At 48.4% G+C, this 23047-nt stretch overlaps 1 protein-coding gene across 19 annotated transcripts in view; it reads left to right on the forward strand.

Moving 5' to 3' along the window:
* The window catches only part of WDR27 (WD repeat domain 27), a 176729-nt gene that overhangs the window by 48089 nt on the left and 105593 nt on the right, over positions 1 to 23047 (forward strand). For 14 of the 19 annotated variants that reach the window (XR_008422807.1, XR_008422806.1, XR_008422805.1 and 11 more), the window contains 5 exons: positions 1787 to 1908; positions 2747 to 2880; positions 7272 to 7369; positions 8307 to 8428; positions 22846 to 22943. Coding sequence is in view for 14 of the 19 variants with exons in the window: in XM_053904257.1 (XP_053760232.1) it covers positions 1787 to 1908; positions 2747 to 2880; positions 7272 to 7369; positions 8307 to 8428; positions 22846 to 22943 (574 nt within the window). In the remaining 5 variants the exon portion in view is untranslated. Of the gene's footprint in view, positions 1 to 1786; positions 1909 to 2746; positions 2881 to 7271; positions 7370 to 8306; positions 8429 to 12998; positions 18622 to 21815; positions 21954 to 22845; positions 22944 to 23047 lie in introns of those variants that run through there. The other 5 variants (XM_053904266.1, XM_053904268.1, XR_008422808.1 and 2 more) reach the window with 4 other exon arrangements.

Consider the following 23047-nt stretch of genomic DNA (forward strand, 5'->3'; position numbering starts at 1 on the left):
CCGGTTTCAGAACTGCAGTCCCTGCTCTTTATAAACCTTTCCTGCTTCCCCATCTTTCTCCTGTTGCTTTTCCGGCGAGTGTGATGTGATCCTGCAGTTCATGGTCTCATCTTTGGTGGTCTGGCCGCAGCAGGAACGTCTGCACGGTGCCGGGGGCTGCATCCGCGTTCAGGCAGGTGGGCACCGCGGCCGAGCCAGGTCCCGGATGCGGTGCTCACCTGGGGTCCCTCCCCACAGTCCTGGCTGCATGTGGGGATGTGGTGCCTGCGCAGGAAGGCAGCCTTGTGCGGCGCGGGGGCCACTGGGCCTGCCACGTGGGTCCCGCCTCCCCGGTACTGCCCACCCTCTCGGTTCCCACTTCTGAAAGCCCACGGTTTTCATTTCTGAAACCGCACACGCCCCGTCACTGCCTTGTTCCTGCCTTTCCTTGGGCTCCTCCCCCTGTCAGAGCAGCAGGTGGCCGCAGGGTCAGACTGGCTTTAAGATACCTCCCCGGGGTGACGACCTTTCTAAGTGGTCACCCATGGCCTTGCTCTGTGGCCCAGCAGCGGTGGTGATTCCCCCTTACAGGGCCTTGGTCCTTCTGCTGAAACTCCCACAAGCCCCCACTAGAGGGCAGCAGGTGAGCAGCAGCCCAAAGGGAGGAGCAGGGCCGGCGGCCAGGGTGGGGTCCAGGGACCGAGTCCATCCTCTGTGGTCAGCTCAGAGCTGGGGCGCACGGTCGGCCTATCCCACTGACCACGTGTGTGACTGGGGGAGACGCCCCGTGGGTGCCCCAGCCCTGCACCGGGGTGCATGTCCGTCAAGGGGAAGGTGCCGCAGAGACCGCCCGATGCATGTAAACGCAGAGGTCCGGCCTTCCCGTTGCCCGACGTGAGGATGGGGCCACCAGAGCGCGCGTCTTGGCTGTTTGCCGCCTCCGCGGCGGTGGTGGTGACACAAGTCAAGGGGTCACAGTGGCCCAAAGAACAGACTGCACTTGTCATTTTAGAACTTGTCTCTAGGGGTTTTGGTAAGAAGTGAGAAGCAGGTAACTGCTGTTTCTTGACCACTTTTCTTTCTTTTCAACTGTGTGTGTGTCTCCTCTCTGTGCAGCACATTCGACAAACTGTTGGGGGACGGCCTGTCTACCGACTGGCGGCCAGCAAGGGCCTAACAAATACTCACACGGTACCTGACTGTGGACAGTAAATCCTCATAACCGTTCCCTTCAGTATTGAAAGACCAACAGTTCCTTGAGATGTGTTATCATGAAGTCCATGGATTTTTTTTCTTTCTTTTAATATTTTTTTAACGTTTATTTATTTTTGAGAGAGAGAGACAGAGTGCGAGTAGGGGAGGGGCAGAGAGAGGGGGAGACACAGAACGGGAAGCAGGCTCCAGGCTCTGAGCTGTCAGCACAGAGCCGGACACGGGGCTCGAACTCACGAGCTGTGAGATCGTGACCTGAGCCGAAGTTGGACGCTTAACTGACTGAGCCTCCCAGGCACCCCTGGAGTCCACAGATTTCTATACATTTTATAAGTTTCTGCATTTTGTTTCTTCTTTAAAGACACAAATGCACACATAATCTGGGGCTTTAGTTTTCAAATATAACTTCTGAAATTGCTCCATCAATAACCATGTCAAGTCTTTAAGCGAGGCAGAAGTCACCTTCTCGGTCTTTGGTTTCACTGGTGTCACCGTGGCTTGGGAAGGCCTCTGGCCTGGCTGGTGGTTCCTAGAAGCTGCACTCGGCTGTGCCGCGTGAAGGTTCCAGGCGCCCCGTCTGTCTCCCTCCCATTAGGTCACGACGGGGCAGTGAGCACCGTGTGCTGGAGTCATGACGGCCGGTGGCTGCTGTCCACTTCCCTGGATGGGACGCCGAGGGTGTGGTCGCTGCGTAGGGCGGAGCTCGTGCTGTGTGTGGTGAGGGACTTCACAGTGACCACGCAGTGTCACAGGCTCACAGCGCCTTCTCGGGGCCCCAGGCTCTTGCCCTAACTGGGAGGCTGAGGCCAGGGTAAGCCGGAGATGCATCAGAACCGACGGCGGCTGCTGATGAAGTGTTTCCTTAAATGTGTGCGTGTGAATATTTACCCACACACCTGACGTGCACACACACAGCTGCGTGTGAGCATTTTAATGTGCTTGGAGGTGACCGTCTGGAGACAGTGGGTGAGGCACGAAGGGAAGGTGGGATCATCTCACGGCCAGGATGGGAAAGGGGGGTAGTCAGAAGAGGAGCCCACAAACTGCAAATTGTCAGAGATGTGGCTCTCTTATTCCCGTGAGTCTTGTTGTAAAGGGGGGTCGAGCCCTAGGACAATGAGCCGGGAGGGGAGGCGCGTCAGACCTGGGGCCCTGAGTCGAGAGGTTTGGCAGCAGGTTCAAGGGGACGCACTTGCTTTAGGGCCGTGACACTGCTGTCTCGGACGTTCTGAGATACAGGCTGAGAGCAGAACCCTCAGACTCCTCGTGGTGAGAATTTTGTCTCTACTAAAATCCTTGCCACTCCACGTGTTCACTGCCAAGTGTCAGTCTTCCTTTAAAGTCTAAGTGGCCAGAATTCCAAACACGTACTGCTTGGAACATCTTTTAGGAGTAGTCAGGGAGAGGGAACAAAATCGTAAACCGGTTCTAACACAATCTGTCTGTACATTTAGGGTAGATGTTTGGGGTTGACACGAAGACTGTCCTGTTTCGGGCAGCGGAGTTTCTTGCTAACGTCTGTTGTGTTGGCAGTAACTACCGATCTGCGTTATAGGGCAGAGACCTGTTCCCGAAGCCCATCCAGTCCGCCCAGTTTTACTACCTAGACGCTTTTATATTGTGTTCTTCTGGCCCTGAACTTCAGCTCCTGAAGTGTCACATTGACACGAGCAAGGATGAGATAAGAAGGTACGTAGCCTCCTCTTTTATATTTTCTCTCTGTAGTGGGGGGCGCTGTGTTTCAGGGCTGACCTTATGAAACAAGAGTGTTTCCATTTGAATGTTACGTACAGCGTAATCACAGCCTGGCCAGCTGCTGCCAGGAGCCGGGTGAGCGGTCTCTCCCTGCCCGGGGCCGCGGTGCAGGGCTTCGGAAGGTGGCGTTCCCGCCTTGATGGACGTTGTGTGGGACGATGACTACTGTGTTTATGGTGAAGTTAAAGATGAAACGTTTCCTACACACGCACACACACACACGTGCTGAATATACCAAATGCCTGTTTACCTCCCTTTGGCAAATATTAACACTTTTTTTGTTTGTTTCCAAAGTTTTTAAAGAAATGAAAAATTACAGGGATAAATAGAGGGCTGCCTTTCCAGACCTTTCCTGCCCCTCTTTCCTCTGCCCCCCCCCCCTTTTTTTTTCTTACCAGGGTGAGGGTAGCTGCCATCAGCCCAGTACAAAACTACCAGTACCATTGACCGTATTTCCTTGTGCTGCACTTCCGTCCCTGACCTTGATTTTACAGGCCCCTCCGACCTCCCCTCTGCCAGCCCCCAGTTCTGTACGTATGAATCTGTTTGTGTTTCGTCGTTGCTTGTTTTTAGATTCCACTTGTAAGTGCGGTCGTACGGTGTCTGTTTTTTCGGACTTACTTCACTGAGCACAGTACCCTCTGGGTCCATCCTTGCTGCAGATTCAAGATCTTAATCTTTCTTGTGTCTGAGTAATATTCCATTTGTGTGTGTGTGTCTCTGTAGGTCTCTCCCTCTGTGTGTGTGTGTGTCTCTCCCTGTGTGTGTGTCTTGTATGTGTGTCTGTCTATCTCACTGTGTGTGTGTGTGTGTGTGTGTGTGTGTGTGTGTTGTGTGTGTGCGCACGTACCGCGTCCTCTCCGTCCATCAGTCAGTGGACACTGGGGCTGCTCCTGTGCTGTGGCTGTTGTGACTTCCCTCTTGCTGAGACCCTGGTGTGTTTGCTTCCCATCCGTGGTTCTAGGTTTGCTGTATCTCTAGGTTTCCACGCGGTTTTATTGAGTCTTTAAACGCAGCACGCCTTTCATAATAATCAAATTTACGCCTGTGAGATTCCGCCGCGCTCACGAACGGAACTTTGGTCCGTTTGCGCGCCGTTGTGAGATTCTATCCGGTAGGAACGTGCCGCACGTCCTCCCCCATCCTCTGGTTGACCGATGCCTGCTTCTTCCGACTTGTCGTTCTCACCGGTGCCTTAGGGCCGGATTGCGGGGTGCCTGCCTGAAAGTGGGGCTGTGGGGGCGCGTAGGGTGTCTTCAGACCCGCCTTCTGGGTGCCCGGCAGCAAGCTGTATGTGGCACGCACGGTGAGGGCAGGCCGTGTTGTCCTCCGGAGGCTGTCCGTCCTGCCCTCCTTCCTGTAACTCAGCGCCTGACGACGGCTTTCCCGGCACGTCCCGAGCCGCCCGGAGGCGGGAGGTCCACGGGGTGGAGGACCCCCCCGAGAAGCGCCCAGTGCCCTCAGTGTGTGCTGGTTCCCTTCTGTCGCTTCTCGCTTTATGCCCTGAAGGTGGCTGCCGTAGCTCCAGGCGTCACATTCGTATTTCTTACGTGGCAAGATGAAGGGGGAGACTATGCTGAAGCCTGCAGGCCGCAGGCCCCTGGGCGCGTGGCAGGGACTGTCAGAATCTGTAAATGAGGTTCCCTTATATGGCACATGTGGGAAGTTGCCCCTGCATCGGCTCACCTGTGCTCTTGCTTTGGAGCATGTGGGTTTGAATGAGCTAGTGTGAGCTCGGGGTCTGGCTTGCGAGTCGCTGTGGGATCTGTTTCGTCCCCGTTGTGCCCATTGGGAGACCCATGGGTAAGTTTTCAGCTTAGCGGCCTCACCGGATAGCTTTTTAATTGTGGACGGAGGGATCCGCGTAGCACACGGCCCCAGATCTCAGCCGGAAGATCGGCCCACTTCTAGGTCGGGCCGGGACACGGGTGCCGAGGCCAGGATGGGTGTGGGTCAGGTGTGACGGATCCATGAGGCCGCTCCTGCGGCTGGACAGACGGCACAGAGTGCCCTGGGCTTCCGGTCGCGTTACCCCTGCGGCCTTCCCCACGCGCACTCTGCCTGGCACACACTCCCCCTCAGCCCGTCCCCGGAGACCCCCTGCGGGCCACCCGGCCTCGCTGCCCGGGGGCCTCAGCCTGCGGTGCTGGGTTGATGACAGGGCGGGCTGCCGGCCCCTCCCCCAGCCGTGTGCAGTGTTGCAAGGAGGAAGCCGCGACACAGGGAAGTCCCCGCTGGAAGTAGGAAGGCGGGGGACGGGTGAGTCGCGTGTCAAGTGATGTCCGTCGGGACCCAGCAGAGGTCCTGCCTGCCCCGGGTGGATTCCCCGGGAGGACCTCCCTCGTCTGTGTGTCCGGCTTCGGGCCCCCCCGTCCGTCGCGGGTGCTCATGCTCCATGGGTCCTCTGGGCTGCCGTGCGGCACCGCGCGCCGGCTGGTCTGAGTGACGTGCTCTCCGCCGGTGAGGGTCTGGGGCGAGCTACGAGGATCCGAAGGCTTGCTGGCTGTCGCGAGCCCAGCGTTTCCGTGTCGTCTTGGTTCTGATGATACAGGTCCCGGGAAAGAGGTACTGGGCCGGCTTCCAGTCCAGCGGCCAGAGCCAGGGCGTGGAGGCGATTCCTCCTCGCACACCCTGGCCCGGCACGCGCTTATGTGGCCCAGGCCTCCGGTGGGTGGTGGTGTGCGGCCAGGGGAAGCCTCCCCCTGCTCTGTCTGGGGAGGGGCCCCGTGGCAGCTGCTGGAGAAGCGCCTGTCCCCAGGCCTGTCGCTCAGGCTGCAGCGTCTTCCCCACGTGTCCCGGCGTCAGCTGGAGGTGGTGACTCTGAAACGGCCGAGGCTTTGCATGATGGGATTCTGAACCTTGCACAGGCTGCAGATGTGAGCGCCTCTCAGCAGGACTGTCTATTGTTCCGGAAGGCTGCCGGCCGGCCCCTCGGTGCACACTTGTTCTTGTCTGGGAGCAGAGACGGAAATGCTGTGCGCCCAGCGGCACGTCCCCCCCCCCCCCCCCCCCGCCCTTCCTCTCCCTCTGAGCCTGAGGGGGTGCGTGGCCTGCGAAGCCACGGGAATGCAGTGCCCAAACGGGGAGTCCCCATGCACCCCCACTCCCCGTGATTTCAGCCGTGTGTGTCCTCTCTTTGCTTGCACCCTCTGTTCTTTCTGAACAGCGTCGCCTGGCCTGTGCTGTCCACAGACGGAGCAGCCGCTCTCTGTCCCGTTAACCACCTGCTGTGCGGTCCAGCGCGGGTTTTCAGCGGGGAGGCACAGTAATTTATGGGGTCCGTGCGCTGGCACTGAGCCTTACTGCCGACCTCCTGTGACTCCACTCCATTTGTCCCTCGAGCCCCACAACCCTGTCCCCAGGACCTGTTCTCTGGGTGCCCGTCTCTGTGCCCACCCTGATGTCATGGCCCCAGGCCCCCCGCCCAGCCTTCACGGACCCGTGGAAGGAGCAGGCTAACGGCCTGTTTCACCCTCCACCTCAGCCGCCACCCCATATCTCCCTCCACCCTCCCCACCCCTTTGCCCATCACCCACCTGAACCTGCTTGTGCCAGTTCTTACCCAATTGGGCCGACCCGCCACCTCCCCTGGGCCCTCCTGGGCCATCCCGCCGTCTCCCCAGGGCCAGCCATGCCCTCCCTGGGTTAGGGCCACTTCCTGAGATTGCCAGCAGGTTCCCTTCCTGTACAGAATTATTGTTAGGAATTGTCGAGGCTGTGTGTTTGTTAAGCCAATGTTAGCTGCTTATGTTACCCTTTAAAAGATACTAAGAATGTATGTGTAAATGGAAATACAGATAATTCATAACTGGCTGGATGTCTCCTTAAGCGTATGTAATTATTTTAGAATTAGGAGAAAAGTTTGCTTTTTTGTAGACAGGAATGAATTATTTGGGGCTTCATATAGTGATATTTTTTCATGAAGTTTTCCTAAATGAAAAGTTAGGGTTTCCTAAAGGAAAATTAAGGTAGCTGATTTATTCCTTCGATGTTATGAAATATAATTAAGTGGTATGAAAACTTTCTTCATTTTCAATTTTTTAAAAAGTTTATATATTTATTTTGAGAGGGAAAGAGAGGGCACAAGCAGGGGAGGGGCAGAGAGAGAAGGAGAGAGAGAATCCCAAGCAGGCTCCACACTGTCAGCACAGAGCCCGATGCGGGGCTCGAACCCACAAACGTGACATCATGACCTGACTGAAATGAAGAGTCGGACGCTTGACCGACTGAGCCCCCCAGGCGCCCCGGATTCGGTTTTTAAAGGTGGGACGCTTCACGGTAGTGGAGGGGAACCTAAAGATCGACTGCGTTTATTTTTCTTCCAGGTACAAACAAAAGAGCAGGTGCAGGCCCGTTTTCAGGCTCCCCACAGCTGGCCCAACAGAGATCACCAGCCTGTCTGCCGTGAACGACTTTTATTCCTGTATCCTGCCTCCGCTCTTGGCGTGTTCACATCCCGAGCGCCATCCTCCCGACAGGCGTCTGCTGAGGGTCCCGGCTCCAGCCCGAGGCTCCGGGGGCCCATGGCTTCTGCACTGACTGTGTGCGTAGTGGTTCGTCTGCGTGGCGAAAGGGGCTTCAGAGGAAAATTAGCAGCGGACGCAACAGCATGTGACGTACAGCCGGGTGATCTAACCTGGTTTTCCTGACCTGCCGGCAGTTTATGGAATAATAACGTAGTAGTTTGGCACTTTTTAAAAATGAAACGGTACGCCTGCTGTAGACACCCTTTGATTACTTGGGATTTGCCCCATCTCTGCGGAGCAGGCGAGAGTTACAGCATTAACTGTAGAACATGAAATTGAGGCCAAAAGTTTATTTTATTTTTTATTGTTTATTCACTTTTGAGAGACAGAGTATGAGTGGGGGAGGGGCAGAGAGAGAGGGAGACACAGAATCCAAAGCAGCTCCAGGCTCTGAGCCATCAGCACAGAGCCCGATGCGGGGCTCGAACTCACGAACCGCGAGATCATGACCTGAGCTGAAGTCGATGCTTAACCGACTGAGCCACCCAGGAACTCCTGTTTTTTGAGTTTTTATAGCTGGCATCATCCCTTTTAATTAAAAAGCATTGCTTTTGATTTATTTAGAAGGAGAGCTCTGACCTTTAGGAATTCTTAGAAAATTTTCATTTATTCAAAGGTCTAAGTTACATTCTTCTGAATGTAATGGGCTGTGGTGGGGGGGGGGGAGTTAGGGGATGGGGGGCAGGGCTGTGACCACGTCTCTGTGGAGCTTCCGAAAGTCACAGCCAGTCACCCTCTGTGTCTCCTGGTGTCTCCAGAGGTGGTACCAGAATGAATAGGCCTGTTCACTCCCCAAGGTGGGTTATTGAGAGGAGTTCCCTAACTGTCACGCAGACCTGGTGCTCACTGCGGGCCGGGACAAGACCGTGGAGGTGTTCGACCTCAATGCGGGCCGCAGTGCAGCCGTGATAGCGGAAGCCCATTCACGGCCTGTGCACCAAATCTGTCAGAATAAGGTGAGTTTTGACGGTATGCGTCGTGTGTCGAGTGTTGCGTTCAGAGTATTTAATGGGTACAAAGTATGGTGCGGTTTTGTACCAGTTTGCTGCGAAACTCAATGCTCGTTTTTAATCATTACATTTTCCGAGCCTTGACGTTTGACCTTAGAAGATATTTTACTATCATGTTGAACGTGAATTTTTGTACTTCTGTCTTTATTTTATGGGCCCATTTTTCAACTTCACTGTGATACATTACCTCTTAAAACTTGATGGAGAGTTTGGGTGTTTCAGGCACCCACAGTGTTGAGTGATGGTCACATAGGTCCTGCAGCGACGTGAAGCAGCCTTCAGGGCCAGTAGTTTCTCTTTTTAGGACGCAGCTACTCTGTGTTAGAGACGGAGCTTAGAACTACCTACAGCTGAGGGCTACAGACCTGAGATTGGAGGGGGTGCCGTGTTGATGAATTCATTGTCTCATAGTTTAGTTTAAAAGACATTCTGCTACCCAAAAGTACATCTAAGAGATTTATGAGAACAACTTTGGTTTTTAAGACTCATCTACAATTTTGATTTTTGATATATTTTGAATGCGTTCCAAATGAAGGGTTTAATTTATAATGCCTTCTGAAATATGCATTATGATTTCAAGAGTATTATTGCTTAAAAAATTTTTTTTTAGTGTTAGCATTTATTTTTGAGAAAGAGAGAGAGAGCAAGTGCACAAGCCGGGGAGGGGCAGAGAGAGAGGGAGACACAGAATCCGAAGCAGGCACCCGGCTCTGGGCTGTCAGCACAGAGCCTGACACGGGGCTCGAACCCACGAACCGTGAGCTCACGACCTGAGCCGAAGTCGGATGCTTAACTGACTGAGCCACCCAGGCGTCTTAAGAGTGTTATTGTCTTTAAGTGAAGTCTTACTGGATTGGTTAAAAAGTCTCTGTTATCTATAATTTCAACACATTATTCCAGGTTTCCTTTACGTTTCTGTTTAATGGGGCAGGTGTGGTCTGATACTCTGCGAAGTTTTGTAGCTGGTTTGCCTGGGAAAGGGCACCAATTCTGGAGCGCGGACTTGCACCCTCCTGAGGCAGACGCTGTCCTTCTGGATAAACGGGTGCAGGAGCTGTTGGGTCCAGAGTCAGACTTTGTTCACATGTAGGCAGACCTGTGGCTCCTGTGGGTGGTCCCCGAGAGCTGTCAGTCTTCATGGCTCCGTAGGCGTGGCCGAGGGGTGTCCGTGAGCCTGGGTCAAAGTCAGAGCGTTGGGATGGGAACAGGGAGATGCCAGGGGAGGAGGGCGGCAGACCTGAGAGATGTGACATTGTCACTTGCTCCCATTTTGTGGGCATCCTTGGTCTTGCGGGGAGGCCCTTTGAAGGCTCAGACGGGCATCTCATCTCCAAGGTCTTTGCAACACTGCGCCCTTGGAGGTTAATCATTTTGTACATTTCGCATTTTGGCAGGAGAAGGTTTTTCCCATTTGCAGACACCATGGGTGGAAAACACCAGCTTGAAGAAAGGTGTTGAGGAGAGGAGTAGTATTTATGTACTTCTTCCTGTATTTGTACGGACTCTTATGTAAAAACAGAACAAAGACAATTTAAACACTGGGCGGTAGGTCTCCCAGACGAACGAAGCAATTCTTTTGAAGAATTTTGTAACATTTTATGAGGTTACTAAAATAGCAGACTTTAAAAACATACCGCATGTGAGTCATAGCAGCTCTGTGTGGGACGATATCCCGTGTCTTCTGGGAAGGCTGCGAGGGAAGGGGGTCAGCTCGTTAATGGCAGGAGTGGGCAGGACCACCTTGTCATCATGGATCTTCTGTTGCTAATTTCACAGTAAGATCTGTCAAGATTGGGTTTAAGATTGATTATTAAACCTTACGAATTTCTGGGCCTTTAAATGAATTTGATAATTGAGCCACATTTAAAATAATTGTTAACCTAATATCTGTCTTATTTTTTAGGCATTATGATATATTTATTTTTATTTTATTTTTTTTAATGTTTATTTTTGAGAGAGAGAGAGACAGAGTACGAGTGGGAGAGGGGCAGAGAGAGAGAGAGAGAGAGAGAAGGAGGGAGGGAGACAGAGAATCGGAAGCAGGATCCAGGCTCTGAGCTGTCAGCACAGAGCCTGACGTGGGGCTCGAACCCACAAATTGTGAGATCATGACCTGAGCTGAAGTCAGATGCTTATCCAACTGAGCCACTCAGGCGCCCCAATGATTTCTTTTAAATTCGGGTGCAACTCAGTGAGGTGTTGATGGGCGACATTTTGATGTCAAATTTTGGAGGATAATTGTGACTTGTTGAAGTTGTTGAGTGGAACTTTCAGGCAAAGGCCTTGGACTTTCAGTGCAGACGGTCACCTTTGTGGCACCCAGAACAATCCTCTTGCTTAGAATCTGCTCACTCAGTACTTGCCAATTTGAATCACAGCTAACTGTTAACCAGCAGAAGCAGTTCCTTATTTAGGAAATGACACACAAATGCAGGGGGCAGTGGGCTTCTTAAACAGACCCACCAGCACATAGGTTTTGGGGTTAAGTTTTGACAAATAGCCTTGAAAAATGTTTAAGGTATTATTCTCTAAATGCAATCTATAAAATTTACCTAAATATAAAAATTTCCAACATTCATGTCTCTCTCTTGAAATGTTATAAAGTTAGATATTTGGTCAGTTTTTCTAGAATTTCTGTGGGTCCTTAGTTAATACAATAGGTGAGAATTGACTAATTTTACCCAATATTTCCATTCTTGAGTTAGAATGTTTCAGTAAGATAAATGTGAATTTCATGTGTGATGTCCTTTTATGTTGTAATTGTTGCATTTCAAATATTTCTTACCATTTCTCACACTTGTTACTTTTTGTCTCTGATATGAATTAATAGAAAAAGATTTTTTCACTTAATTTTTGAGCTTATTCCACATGATTCTTATTAGAGGAAGTCGTTTCAGAGCCAGTCACCCCACCACCAGCACCATCACCGCCGTCGTCACTGATGGCGTTTTGGGCTGATGGGGGGGTTCGTAGCCGATGGCCAGGAAAGAGAGACAGGCCCCGCTGTCACCACTGTCATCATCACTATCACAGTATCATTTTTTGCTTATGGAAAGTGGTTTGTCAACATTTCCCTTGTGAGGCTCTATTTTCTTTTTCTTTTACTTGTTCTGTTCTTTATTTCTTTCTGGGGTTTATCACAGAGCCATGAAGACTTCACCTACATGAAACTTGTGTATCAGAGCTTAGTCTGATATTTTTTTTTCCCATCTGGTTCCAAATTTGTTTTTAAATGGTTTCAGCTGATTAAATTGGAAGTGCAAGATACAATTTTGGGCTTTTAAATACTTTTTACTTACAAAAAATAAAGCCCTAGCTTTAAAATAATGGTAAAGACAGTTTTTTTTAAACTTAACCAATTTTTCTCATAGGAGATGAGAGATGTGACTGCAGTGATGGGGGAAGGTTTTGTGTCCCTGGAGACTAGAGAAGGCTGCGTTTGCCTGGGACCGTGTGGTGTCTCATGTTGTCAGGTAGAAGTCGATTCTATGAGGGGTTTGAGGCTACAGAGAATAGAGAGGTTGCCCGAGTCCATGCAGTTGTGAGTCTGGGCTGAAAGCCGGGCTCCTGTAGACGGACTCCTGCACGTGAGCCGTGGACGTGGGCCGATGTGCAGTGTCCCTGTGAGTGTGCCCCGTGCTGTGTGTCGCGGAGGCCGCGCGTGAGAGAGTGACTTCCGAGAGAATCTGCACGCAGACTCCGCTGCTCTCCTGCGTCATCCCATCCGGTGGCCTCAGGTGTTGGCGTGGACCTCCCGGTCTCAGGCTGGGCCCAGGCCCTTTCGTTGTTCCATAGGCGGCTTCTGTGAGACGCCTTGAGGCCCGGTGACTTTTGGCTCTGTAGGGGGCACTCGCCAGGACAGGAGGCAAATCCCAGACGTTTCCCTGTTGCGCACGTAGAGGCGCACATGCCGTAGCTGGTGTGTGCTGAGCTCCCCCACGTCCGCACGTCACGTTCTTGGGCGTGAACTCAGCCCTTCCGGGACCCTGACTCCTAGACGTGGAAACGGAGACCCGCAACCCGGTTCCAGAGACGCACCGGCACCGAGTGTGCCCCCGGCAGGCCGTCTGGCCGCGGAGCTCGTGGCGCAAAGCCCCGCGGGAGGCCGTTGTCTGGGAGCCTCCCTGCTGGCTTCTCTGCATCCAGGCTCGGGGCTCCCCCCACCCCGATGAGGAGCCTCATGAGCACAGTGGTGATGCTGTCACTCCACACGTGCAGCACTTACCACTGCGGGGTCTTGGGGGGTGGCCGAGACCAGACGCCCCGGCACCTGCCCCTTTGTCCCCAGCACTCCTGTGGCCTGGACTGTGTGAGGGCTTGCATGCACGCGCGTGTATGTGTAGGTGTGTGAGCACCTGTGTGTCCGTGTCCGTGTGTCTGTATGTGTGCGTGTGTGTACGTGTATGTCTTAACCTATTAACTCATTCATTTAATGTTTATTTGTTGATTTTTGAGGGGGGGAGGGAGGGGCAGAGAGAGAGGGAGACAGAATCCCGAGCGGACTCCACACTGCCAGCACAGAGCCTGATGTGGAGCTTGATCTCACGAACCCTGGGATCGCGACCTGAGCCCAAATCAAGAGTCGGATGCTCAGCTGACGGAGCCACCCAGGCGCCCTCAGCTAATTCATGTAAACGTGTCTCTGAGCAAGTCTGCACCTGGCCTGTGCTGAGCGCTGGGACATGTGCGTGAAGGGGAGAGCGGTGGCCTCACACTTGAGGACTTTGTATCCTTACAAAAGAAGTGGGTTCACACGACGTCGGATACCCTGTGCCAAGCCTCCTCTGGGGCTCCTCTCCGAGGAGGTGATGTGGGCAGCGGGCACGTGAGGTGGGTGAGGGGCCAGGTATGTATCGGGAGGGCAGCGTTCAGGGAACGGGCACCACTCATGCTCCAGCCCATGTGGTGGTGAAGCCAAGAGTGGGCGTCGGGCTGCAGAACCTCTGACTGGGGGCAGGCTTGTTGGCCCTGGTAAGAATCTGGGTTTATTTATTTTATGTATTTTAATTTTTTTTAACTTTCTATAATTTATTTATTTTTTATAATTTATATCCAAGTTGCACATTGTGCAACATGATTTCAGGAGTAGATTCCTTAAGCCCCTTACCCGTTTAGCCCATACCCCCTCCCAAACCCCTCCAGCAACCCTCTGTTCTCTGTATTTAAGAGTCTCTTGTGTTTTGTCCCCCTCCCTGTTTTTATATTATTTTTGCTTCCCTTCCCTTATGTTCATCTGTTTGGATCTTAAAGTCCTCATGTGAGTGAAGTCATATGATATTTGTCTTTCTCTGACTAATTTCACTTAGCACAATACCCTCCAGTTCCATCCATGTAGTTGCAAATGGCAAGATTTCATTTTTTTTTTTGATTGCTGAGTAATACTCCACTGTGTATATGAACCACATCTTCTTTATCCATTCATCCATCAGTGGACATTTGGGCTCTCTCCATACTTTGGCTATCATTGATAGTGCTGCTATAAACACTGGGGTGCATATGCCCCTTCAGAACGGCACACCTGTATCCCGTGGATAAATGCCTAGTAGTGCTGTTGCTGGGTCGTAGGGTAGTTCTATTTTTAATTTTTTGAGGAACCTCCACACTGTTTTCCAGAGTGGCTTCACCAGCTTGCATTCCCACCAGCACTGCAAGAGATCCTCTTTTTCTGCATCCTCACCAACATTTGTTGTTGTCTGAATTGTTAATGTTAGCCATTCTGACAAGGGTAAGGTGGTATCTCATGGTGGTTTTGATTTGTATTTTCCTAATGATGAGTGATATTGAGCATTTTTTGTGTTGGTTAGCCATCTGGATATCTTCTTTGGAGAAGTGTCTATTCATGTCTGTTGCCCATTTCTTCACTGGATTATTTGGTTTTTGGGCGTTGAGTTTGGTTAAGTTCTCTATAGATTTTGGGTACTAACCCTTTATCTGATATGTTGTTTGCAAGTATCTTCTCCCCTTCTGTTGGTTGCCTTTTAGTTTTGTTGATTGTTCCCTTCAGCGTGCAGAAGCTTTTTATCTTGATGAGGTCCCAATAGTTCATTTTTGCTTTTGTTCCCCTTGCCTCCAGACATGTGTTGAGTAAGAAGTTGCTATGGCCGAGGTGAAAGAGGTTTTTGCCTGCTTTCTTCTCTAGGATTTTGATGGCTTCCTGTCTTACGTTTAGGTCTTTCATCCATGTTGAGTTTATTTTTGTGTCTGGTGTAAGAAAGTGGTCCAGGTTCATTCTTCTGCATGTCGCTGTCCAGTTTTCCCAGTACCATTTGCTGAAGAGACTGTCTTTATTCCGTTGGATACTCTTTCCTGCTTTGTCGAAGATTAGTTGGCCATACGTGTGTGGGTCCATTTCTGGGTTCTCTATTCTGTTTCACTGCTCTGAGTGTCTGTTCTTGTGCCAGTACCATACTGTCTTGATGATTACAGCTTTGTAATACAGCTTGAAGTCCGGAATTGTGATGCCTCCAGCTTTGGTTTTCTTTTTCAAGATTGCTTTGGCTATTTGGGGTCTTTTCTGATTCCATACAAATTTTAGGATTGTTTGTTCTAGCTCTGTGAAGAATGCTAGTGTTATTTTGATAGGTATTGCCTTGAATATGTAGATTGCTTTGGGGAGTATTGACATTTTAACAATATTTGTTCTTCCTATCTAGGAGCATGGAATCTTTTTCCATTTTTTTGTGTCTTCTTCAATTTTTTTCATAAGCTTTCTATAGTTTTCAGTGTATAGATTTTTCACCTCTTTGGTTAGATTTATTCCTAGATATTTTATGGTTTTTGGTGCAGTTGTAAATGGGATCGATTCCTTGATTTCTCTTTCTATTGCCTCATTGATGGTGTATGGGAGTGCAACCGATTTCTGTACATTGATTTTATATCCTGCACCTTTGCTGAATTCGTGGATCAGTTCTAGCAGTTTTTTGGTGGAATCTTGGGTTTTCCATAGAGAGTGTCATGTCATCTATGAAGAGTGAAAGTTTGACCTCCTCCTGGCTGATTTGGATGCCTTTTATTTCTTTGTGTTGTCTGATTGTTGAGGCACAGACTTCCAATACCATGCTGAACAATAGTGGCGAGAGTGGACGTCCCTGTTGTGTTCCTGACCTTAGGGGGAAAGCTCTCAGTTTTTCCCCATTGAGGATGGTATTAGCAGTGGGTCGTTCATATACGGTTTCTATGATCTTGATGTATGATCCTTCTATCCCTACTTTGAGTGTTTTTATTAATAAAGGATGCTGTATTTTGTCAAATGCTTTGTCTGCATCTATTGAGAAGGTCATGTGGTTCTTGTCCTTTCTTTTATTGATGTGATGTATCACATTGATTGTTTTGTGGATATTGAACCAGCCCAGTATCCCAGGTATAAATCCCACTTGGTCGTGGTGAATAGTTTTTTTTTTTAATGTATTGTGGGATCTGGTTGGCTAGTATCTTGTTGAGGATTTTTGCATCCATGTTCATCAGGGAAATTGGTCTATAGTTCTCCTTTTTAGTGGGGTCTTTGTCTGGTTTTGGTATCAAGGTAATGCTAGCTTCACAGAAAGAGTTTGGAAGTTTTCCTTCCATTTCTATTTTTTGGAACAGCTTCAAGAGAACAGGTGTTAACTTTTCTTTAAATGTTTGGTAGAATTCCCCTGGAAAGCCATCTGGCCCCGGACTCTTGCTTTTTGGGAGATTTTTGATTACTAATTTGATTTCTTTACTGGTTATGGGTCTGTTCACGTTTCTATAACTTCCTGTTTCAGTTTTGGTCATTTATGTGTTCCTAGGAATTTGTCCATTCCTTCCAGATTGCCCATTTTATTGGAGTATAATTGCTTGTAATATTCTCTTATTATTGTTTATATTTCTGCTGTGTTGGTTGTGATCTCTCCTGTTTCATTCTTGATTTTATTGATTTGGGTCCTTTCCTTTTTCTTTTTGATCAAACTGGCTAGGGGTTTATCAATTTTGTGAATTCTTTCAAAGAACCAGCTTCTGGTTTCATTGATCTGTTCTGTTTCTTTTGGTTTCGATAGCATTGATTTCTGCTCTAATCTTTATTATTTCCTGTCTTCTGCTGTGTTTGGGTTTTATTTGTTGTTCTTTTTCCAGCTCTTTAAGGTGTAAGGTTAAGTTGTGTATCTGTGACCTTTCTTCTTCTTTAGGAAGGCCTGGATTGCTATATACTTCCCTCTTATGACCACCTTTGCTGCGTCCCAGAGGTTTTGGGCTGCGGTGTTATCATTTTCATTGGCTTCCATGTACTTTTTAATTTCCTCTTTAACTTCTTGGTTAGCCCATTCATTCTTTAGCAGGATGGTCTTTAATCTCTTAAGTATTTGTTATCTTTCCACATTTTTTCTTGTGGTTGATTTTGAGTTTCATAGCCTTGTGGTCTGAAAATATGCACGGTGTGATCTCAAGCTTTTTGTACTTATTGAGGGCTGATTTGTGTCCCAGTATGTGATGTATTCTGGAGAGTGTTCTATGTGCACTGGAGAAGAGCGTATATTTCACTGCTTTAGGATGAAATGTTCTGAATATATCTGTTAAGTACATCTGGTCCAGTGTGTCATTCAAAACCATTGTTTCCTTGTTGATTTTATGTTTAGATGATCTGTCCATTGTTGTAATTGGGGTGTTGAAGTCTCCTACTATTATGGTATTATTATCAGTGAGTTTCTTTATGTTTTTGACTAATTGATTTATATATTTGGGTGCTCCACATTTGGAGGCTAAATGTTTACAATTGTTAGGTCTTCTTGGTGGATAGACCCCTTAATTATGATATAATGCCCTTCTTCATCTCTTGTTAGAGTCTTTATTTTAAAGTCTAGATTGTCTGATACGAGTATGGATACTCCGGCTTTCTTTTGGCAATCATTACCATGATAGATGGTTCTTCATCCCCTTGCTTTCAATTTGAAGGTGTCTTTAGGTCTAAAGTGGGTCCCTTGTAAACAGTATATAGATGGATCCTGTTTTCTTATCCATTCTGTTACCCTATGTCTTTTGATTGGAACATTTAGTCCATTGACATTTAGAGTGAGTACTGAAAGATATGAATTTATTGCCATTATGTTACTTGTAGAGTTGGAGTTTCTGGTGGTGTTCTCTGGTCCTTTCTAGTCTTTGCTGATTTTGGTCTGTTTTTTTTTTTTTTTAAACGTCTTTTCTCCCCTCAGAGAGTCCCCCTTAAAATTTCTTTCAGGGCTGGTTTAGTGGTCATGAACTCCTTTAATTTTTGTTTGGGAAACTTCTATTTTGAATGACAGCCTTGGTGGATAAGTAATTTTTGGCTGCATATATTTCTGCTCTTGGGGATTCGCCCTTCCCACCAGAGCACTGCCAGGTATGGAGCTGTGGAATTTAAGACTCTGCACTGCCCCTGTTGATAGAGTCTTAGTGGAATTTAAACCCTCTCCTTTCTCCCTTCTCCCATTTTAGTTCAGTCCCTTGCGGACTCTGTTTCTCTCCAGCTGATCTCGGGCGGGTGGATGCTATCCCATACCCTCCCCGTCTCTGTCCTGTCTCCACAAGCAAAAACAGCTCCTTGCCCCCCTCCCGCGGCTTCTCTCTCCCGCAGCTGGCCTCCCAGCGCCGCGTACCTGGTGGTTCAGGTTGCGCACACCGTTTTCTAGGTGTGCAGGACGGTTTAGTGTTGACCTGGCTGCATTTCAGGGATGAGAGATGCAAAAAAAAAACCTTCCGTGCTGCTCCGCCCTCTTGGCCCCGCCCCCAGAATCTGGGTTTATGGCAGGTACCTGGCAACCGTGGTGAAGGTGGGGCAAGAAGGGGAGTGGCCTCACTGATTCTGGCGCCCGTGTGCTGAGCCGCGTGCGCAGACGCGTGATGCGGCCGTGAGGCCCGGCTGCGCTCCGTGCGCCGCTCGGCAGGGGTGACCGGCACCCCGCAGGCGCGGTTCTGCTGTGTCAGCTCCCGCCGGCCAGGAGGCAGGCTGGACAGGGAAGGGGGCATGTGCTCGCGGGCAGCAGCCCCAGCCAGTCGGGACCCCTGCGGGGCCTCGCTCGGCTCAGGGGTAACGGCGCCGCCGGCTTCTGAGGTCCCCTTCGCCGCCGGTGTTCCTGGCCTCGCAGGCGCGGCCGTGTCCCCGTGTACCGCCTGCTCCTGCGGCCGCGAGCGGCTTCGTGGCGGGGCCTCCGGCTGCGCTCTGTGGCTGGCTCCGATACCCTCCGCGCTTCTGTCTGCGGCCGCCGCTCCCACGGTGGGCTCGGGGGTGGGCCCCGGAGAGGCCGGCTAGGGCGGTCCAGGTGGGACACGGTGGCCGTCCCGCTGGCCGCGCTCCGTGGCTCAGCCTGGCTTCAGGCAGTGGGCCCAGGCTGGCGGCCGTGTCCCGATGGACTCCCGGGTCTCTGTGACAGTGTCTGCGTCTAGGTGGCACCCAGACGGAGGACTACGAATCTTCGCCCCGGAGACATCCGGGAAGACCGTGTGGCCGCCGGCGGCCGGCGCAGAACCTGGTGAAGATCCGGCTTCCCTGCCCCTTGGGTGACAGCGTGACCGTTCCGTGTGTCCCTCTCTCGTCAAGGCCTCTTTTTGTTACCAGTTACAGTGCACGTGCTTTGGGACACTGCGTCAAGTTTCTTCCCGGTTGAGTAGCAGCGTGTGCGGTGACCGAGTGTTCCCCAAACCGACATGGTCTTTCAGTGACTGTGATATTTTGGGGATCGTTGTGGTGTGCTCTTGGATGAGAGGTGTGAGGGAAAATAGTCCCGAGGTTTCTAGTGGGAACACCACTGGTTTTACTTCCTGAGAATAACCTTCTGAATGGTGTATGATGGGAGGGGAGTGGGATGTAAGGCTCCAGAGGCTCCCAGCGTTTTAGGAGCTTGTTTCCTTAAACTTCTGTCGAATTTTTGTTCAGTTACACCACATACATCAAAGTGTTCCAACTAGGTGTAGCCATATGGGAGCTGCTACCCAGGAACCGTCACGGAACAAGTCCCAATTTAGGAGAAGCACAAATGCTAAGCGGCCCAAATGTCGTATTTCCAGGAAAGTGTAAAACAGATCTTTGCTAATTTCTTTTAAGCTTAGGACCCGCAGAGCTACATGCGTCACACATCAGTAATGCCCTTTTGCAAGCATCCCAGTGCACGGTCCCAAGAATGGCCCCTGCGGTCGCTGGACAAGTTTATCACATTGACAAGAGTACCGTATGCATCAAAAAGCGAGGGCCACAGTCTCCTCTCTTTAAATTGTGTTATATCATTAAGTAGCTTATTTTTGCAATGAAAACACATAAATCTTTTATGGCTTATTGATCACTTTAAAAATCATAGCGAGTGCTTTTTTCCCATATATATATCAAACACTTGACTATTACTTTTGTTTCTGTGCCTGCATTAGATATGTGCATTTTTGTGATGTAAATACATAACGCTAGACAGCTAATTTGAATTGGAAAATTAAATATGTAAAGCTTTAACTAGTTTTCTAACGAAAACATATTACCACCCAGAAAACTTTAGTTTCTCAGAAATAATGGTCACTAGGGGTGCCTGGGTGGCTCAGTCGGTTAAGTAGCTGACTTCAGCTCAGGTCATGATCTTGTGGCCCTTGAGTTCGAGCCCCGTGTCGGGTTCTGTGCTGTTGTGACAGCTCAGAGCCTGGAGCCTGCTTTGGATTCTGTGTCTCCCTCTTTCTCTGCCCCTCTTCTGTTCACGCTCTCTCTCTCAAAAAATAAATAAGTGTGGAAAAAAATTAAGAAGTAATGGTCACTAAAATCCATATAATTGCCTTAAAATATATTGCTTTATCTTTAGATCTTGTAGTTTTATTTTTTTTAAAGAAATGAAATGCTTATGGATAGACAGTTCTGCTCTTTCTGTCTCCTCCTTTGATAACCACGACTGAATTTGGTGTGGATCTTTCGCAAGTATGTGTTCAGAAATATGTCCTGTGTTGTGTGGTACATTGTTCTCTTACATACTAGCAGCAAAGTACATATCTCTGCTGCCTGATTTTAATTCCCATTATAGGTATGAATTTCATCCATTTCTGTGAATTTATGATGTACACATTTAAGCCTACAAATTTCCCCTCAATACTGCGTAAGCTGCAGTTTCCAGGTTTTAGCATGTGGTATTTATTATTTAGCAGTAAATATTTTCTAATGTCCATTATGATTTTTTTAACCTAGGCTTTATTTAGATGTGCTTTTAGATTTCCACATATATAAGCTTGTTTTCAGGAATCTTCTTGTTACTGATTTCTAGTTTTATGGCATTGTATTCAGAGCACACGCTCTATGTAACAGAGTCTCTTCTGTCTGGTAAGATTTTTGTACTTACTGAGAATCTGACTCTCTGGTTGGTTTTTATAGGTGTGTGTGTGTGGAACGAATAAGCCCTTGGAACATGTTTGCATAGATATCTATTGGCCCAACATTATTAATTATATTCAAATTATTCAAGATTTACTAATTTTTTTGTACTCTTGGTTTTTTTTATTTTTATTTTTTTTAATTTTTTTTTTTTCAACGTTTATTTATTTTTGGGACAGAGAGAGACAGAGCATGAACGGGGGAGGGACAGAGAGAGAGGGAGACACAGAATCGGAAACAGGCTCCAGGCTCTGAGCCATCAGCCCAGAGCCTGACGCGGGGCTCGAACTCACGGACCGTGAGATCATGACCTGGCTGAAGTCGGACGCTTAACCGACTGCGCCACCCAGGCGCCCCACTCTTGGTTTTTTTTAAAGTAGAGAAATGTAATTAAGATCTTTGTCTATCTGACTGTAGTCTTGTCACTTTCTTCTTATAATTCTATTAATTTTAGCTTTATGTATTTACAGGCTATATTATTGGGTATATTTTCGTCAGACTTCTTATATTTTATGGTATTTATAAACTGTTTTTAATTAGGTCTTATTTGCCTTACATCTATTTCTTCTAGTACTTATGCAATCCATCTTGCCTTCTTTTATTTAATACATGCTGTTTTTCTCCTACCTTTCACATTCAGCCTTTAAAAATAATATGTTTTAAGTGTTTTTCTTGAAGTCCAACTAAGAATTTTTTTTTTTTTACTTGTTTCGTCTGTTTGCGATTATTGTGATTGCTCACACATTTGATCTTATTTTGTGCATTGTCTTCTACGTTAAAGAAAAAAAAAAAAACTTCTGCACTGTCTGTTTATCATGAATTTTCTTTGCTTCTTCATTTCTTCTTCCTTAGCCTCTATTGGACTGATTGAAAACATTTTTAACTCTCCTTTTATCCCTGTGAAAACTTTCAGTTTTTTACTGGTTGGCTTCAGGAAACTAGCAATGTTGTAAGGTACTTTAAATATACGATCATCTGCCCGTCTGCCTTTCTTCTCATACTCAGTGCCTTGCAAAGTGCCCAGTGTTTAGTAGATGATCCCTGAATGTTGCTGGATGTCTGTTGAATTGTCGGGATGTTATGAGTGACCTCGTGCCGGCTTGTGGACCGCTAATCCACATTGAGATTAGGAGCTGGATGGCCGTGAGTGGATTCCTGATTCCTCTGTCTCGTGTTCGTCACCTGAAGTGGTATAAAATAGTTTACGTCTCATAAGTTTGTTAAGAGGATGAAATGTTCAGTGTTTAGAATGCTGTCTGGTACAGAGTTAAGACTTTCTCTCTCTATGTATTAGTTTATTATTGGTATGGATTTATGTAAACCTTCATTTCCTGTTTGTAACTGAAGAATAACTTCTACATATGTAAAGATAAAAGCTTTCAGATATACTTCATTAAATTTTTCTTAATCGTTTGGATATTCTTGACATGGAAGGGAGATGGAAATTGTTATGAACCGTAATATATTTAATGTTTGAGGCCAAAAATTGTTCTGTAGATGGAGTGCACTCCATTCCATGAGACATTTTAAGTCACTAGAGCATGAGGAGAGGTGACGATCAGATCAGAGGCAGGTCCTCAGAGGGACCCCGCCCAGTGACATGGGCTGGATTTCACACAAGTCAGTGCACAGACAGCTGCATGGGGGTCTTAGGATTTTATGGTCGGCAGATTAATAACTGACTTCAAACCTCGAATTCCTTAGTAAGGGCATCTTTCGGATGATTTACTGAAGATGGATTATGATCTGCACTTTAAAAATAAATTTTGGTGTATTAATGTTATAGTCTTTGGATATTTGATTGTACTTTTGTAACTTTCAGGGGCATTTGGCATTTGGGAATCATACACCAATAATTCCCAAGGTCAAAACGTCCCATTGGTAATTATCCAGAAGGAAGTTCTTGGAGCCCAATTCTGAAATTGTTATAAATAAGAAAAGAAACTTTGTGTTAATTTCTTACTTTGGATTAGTGTAATGTTTATTAATTCAGCCTTTAAAGAACGCATCTTGTTTCTTCCCCTCACAATCACAGGGATCGTCATTCACGACCCAACGATATCAGGTTTATAACCTTTTTGCCACCACAGCCACTGGCGATGGGATAAAGCTGTGGGACTTGAGAACCCTGAGGTGAGGCCTTGCAGCTGTGGTATGTGAAAGATGCTTCTTTTAAAGCTCCCGAGGCCCTTTGCCTTAGTATCTGTAAACTCAGTTTGATCTCTTTTTCCCAAATG

This window comes from Panthera pardus, unplaced genomic scaffold, assembly GCF_024362965.1.
Source record: "Panthera pardus isolate Hobbes unplaced genomic scaffold, ASM2436296v1 HiC_scaffold_17, whole genome shotgun sequence".
In the NCBI taxonomy this organism is placed as follows: domain Eukaryota; kingdom Metazoa; phylum Chordata; class Mammalia; order Carnivora; family Felidae; genus Panthera; species Panthera pardus.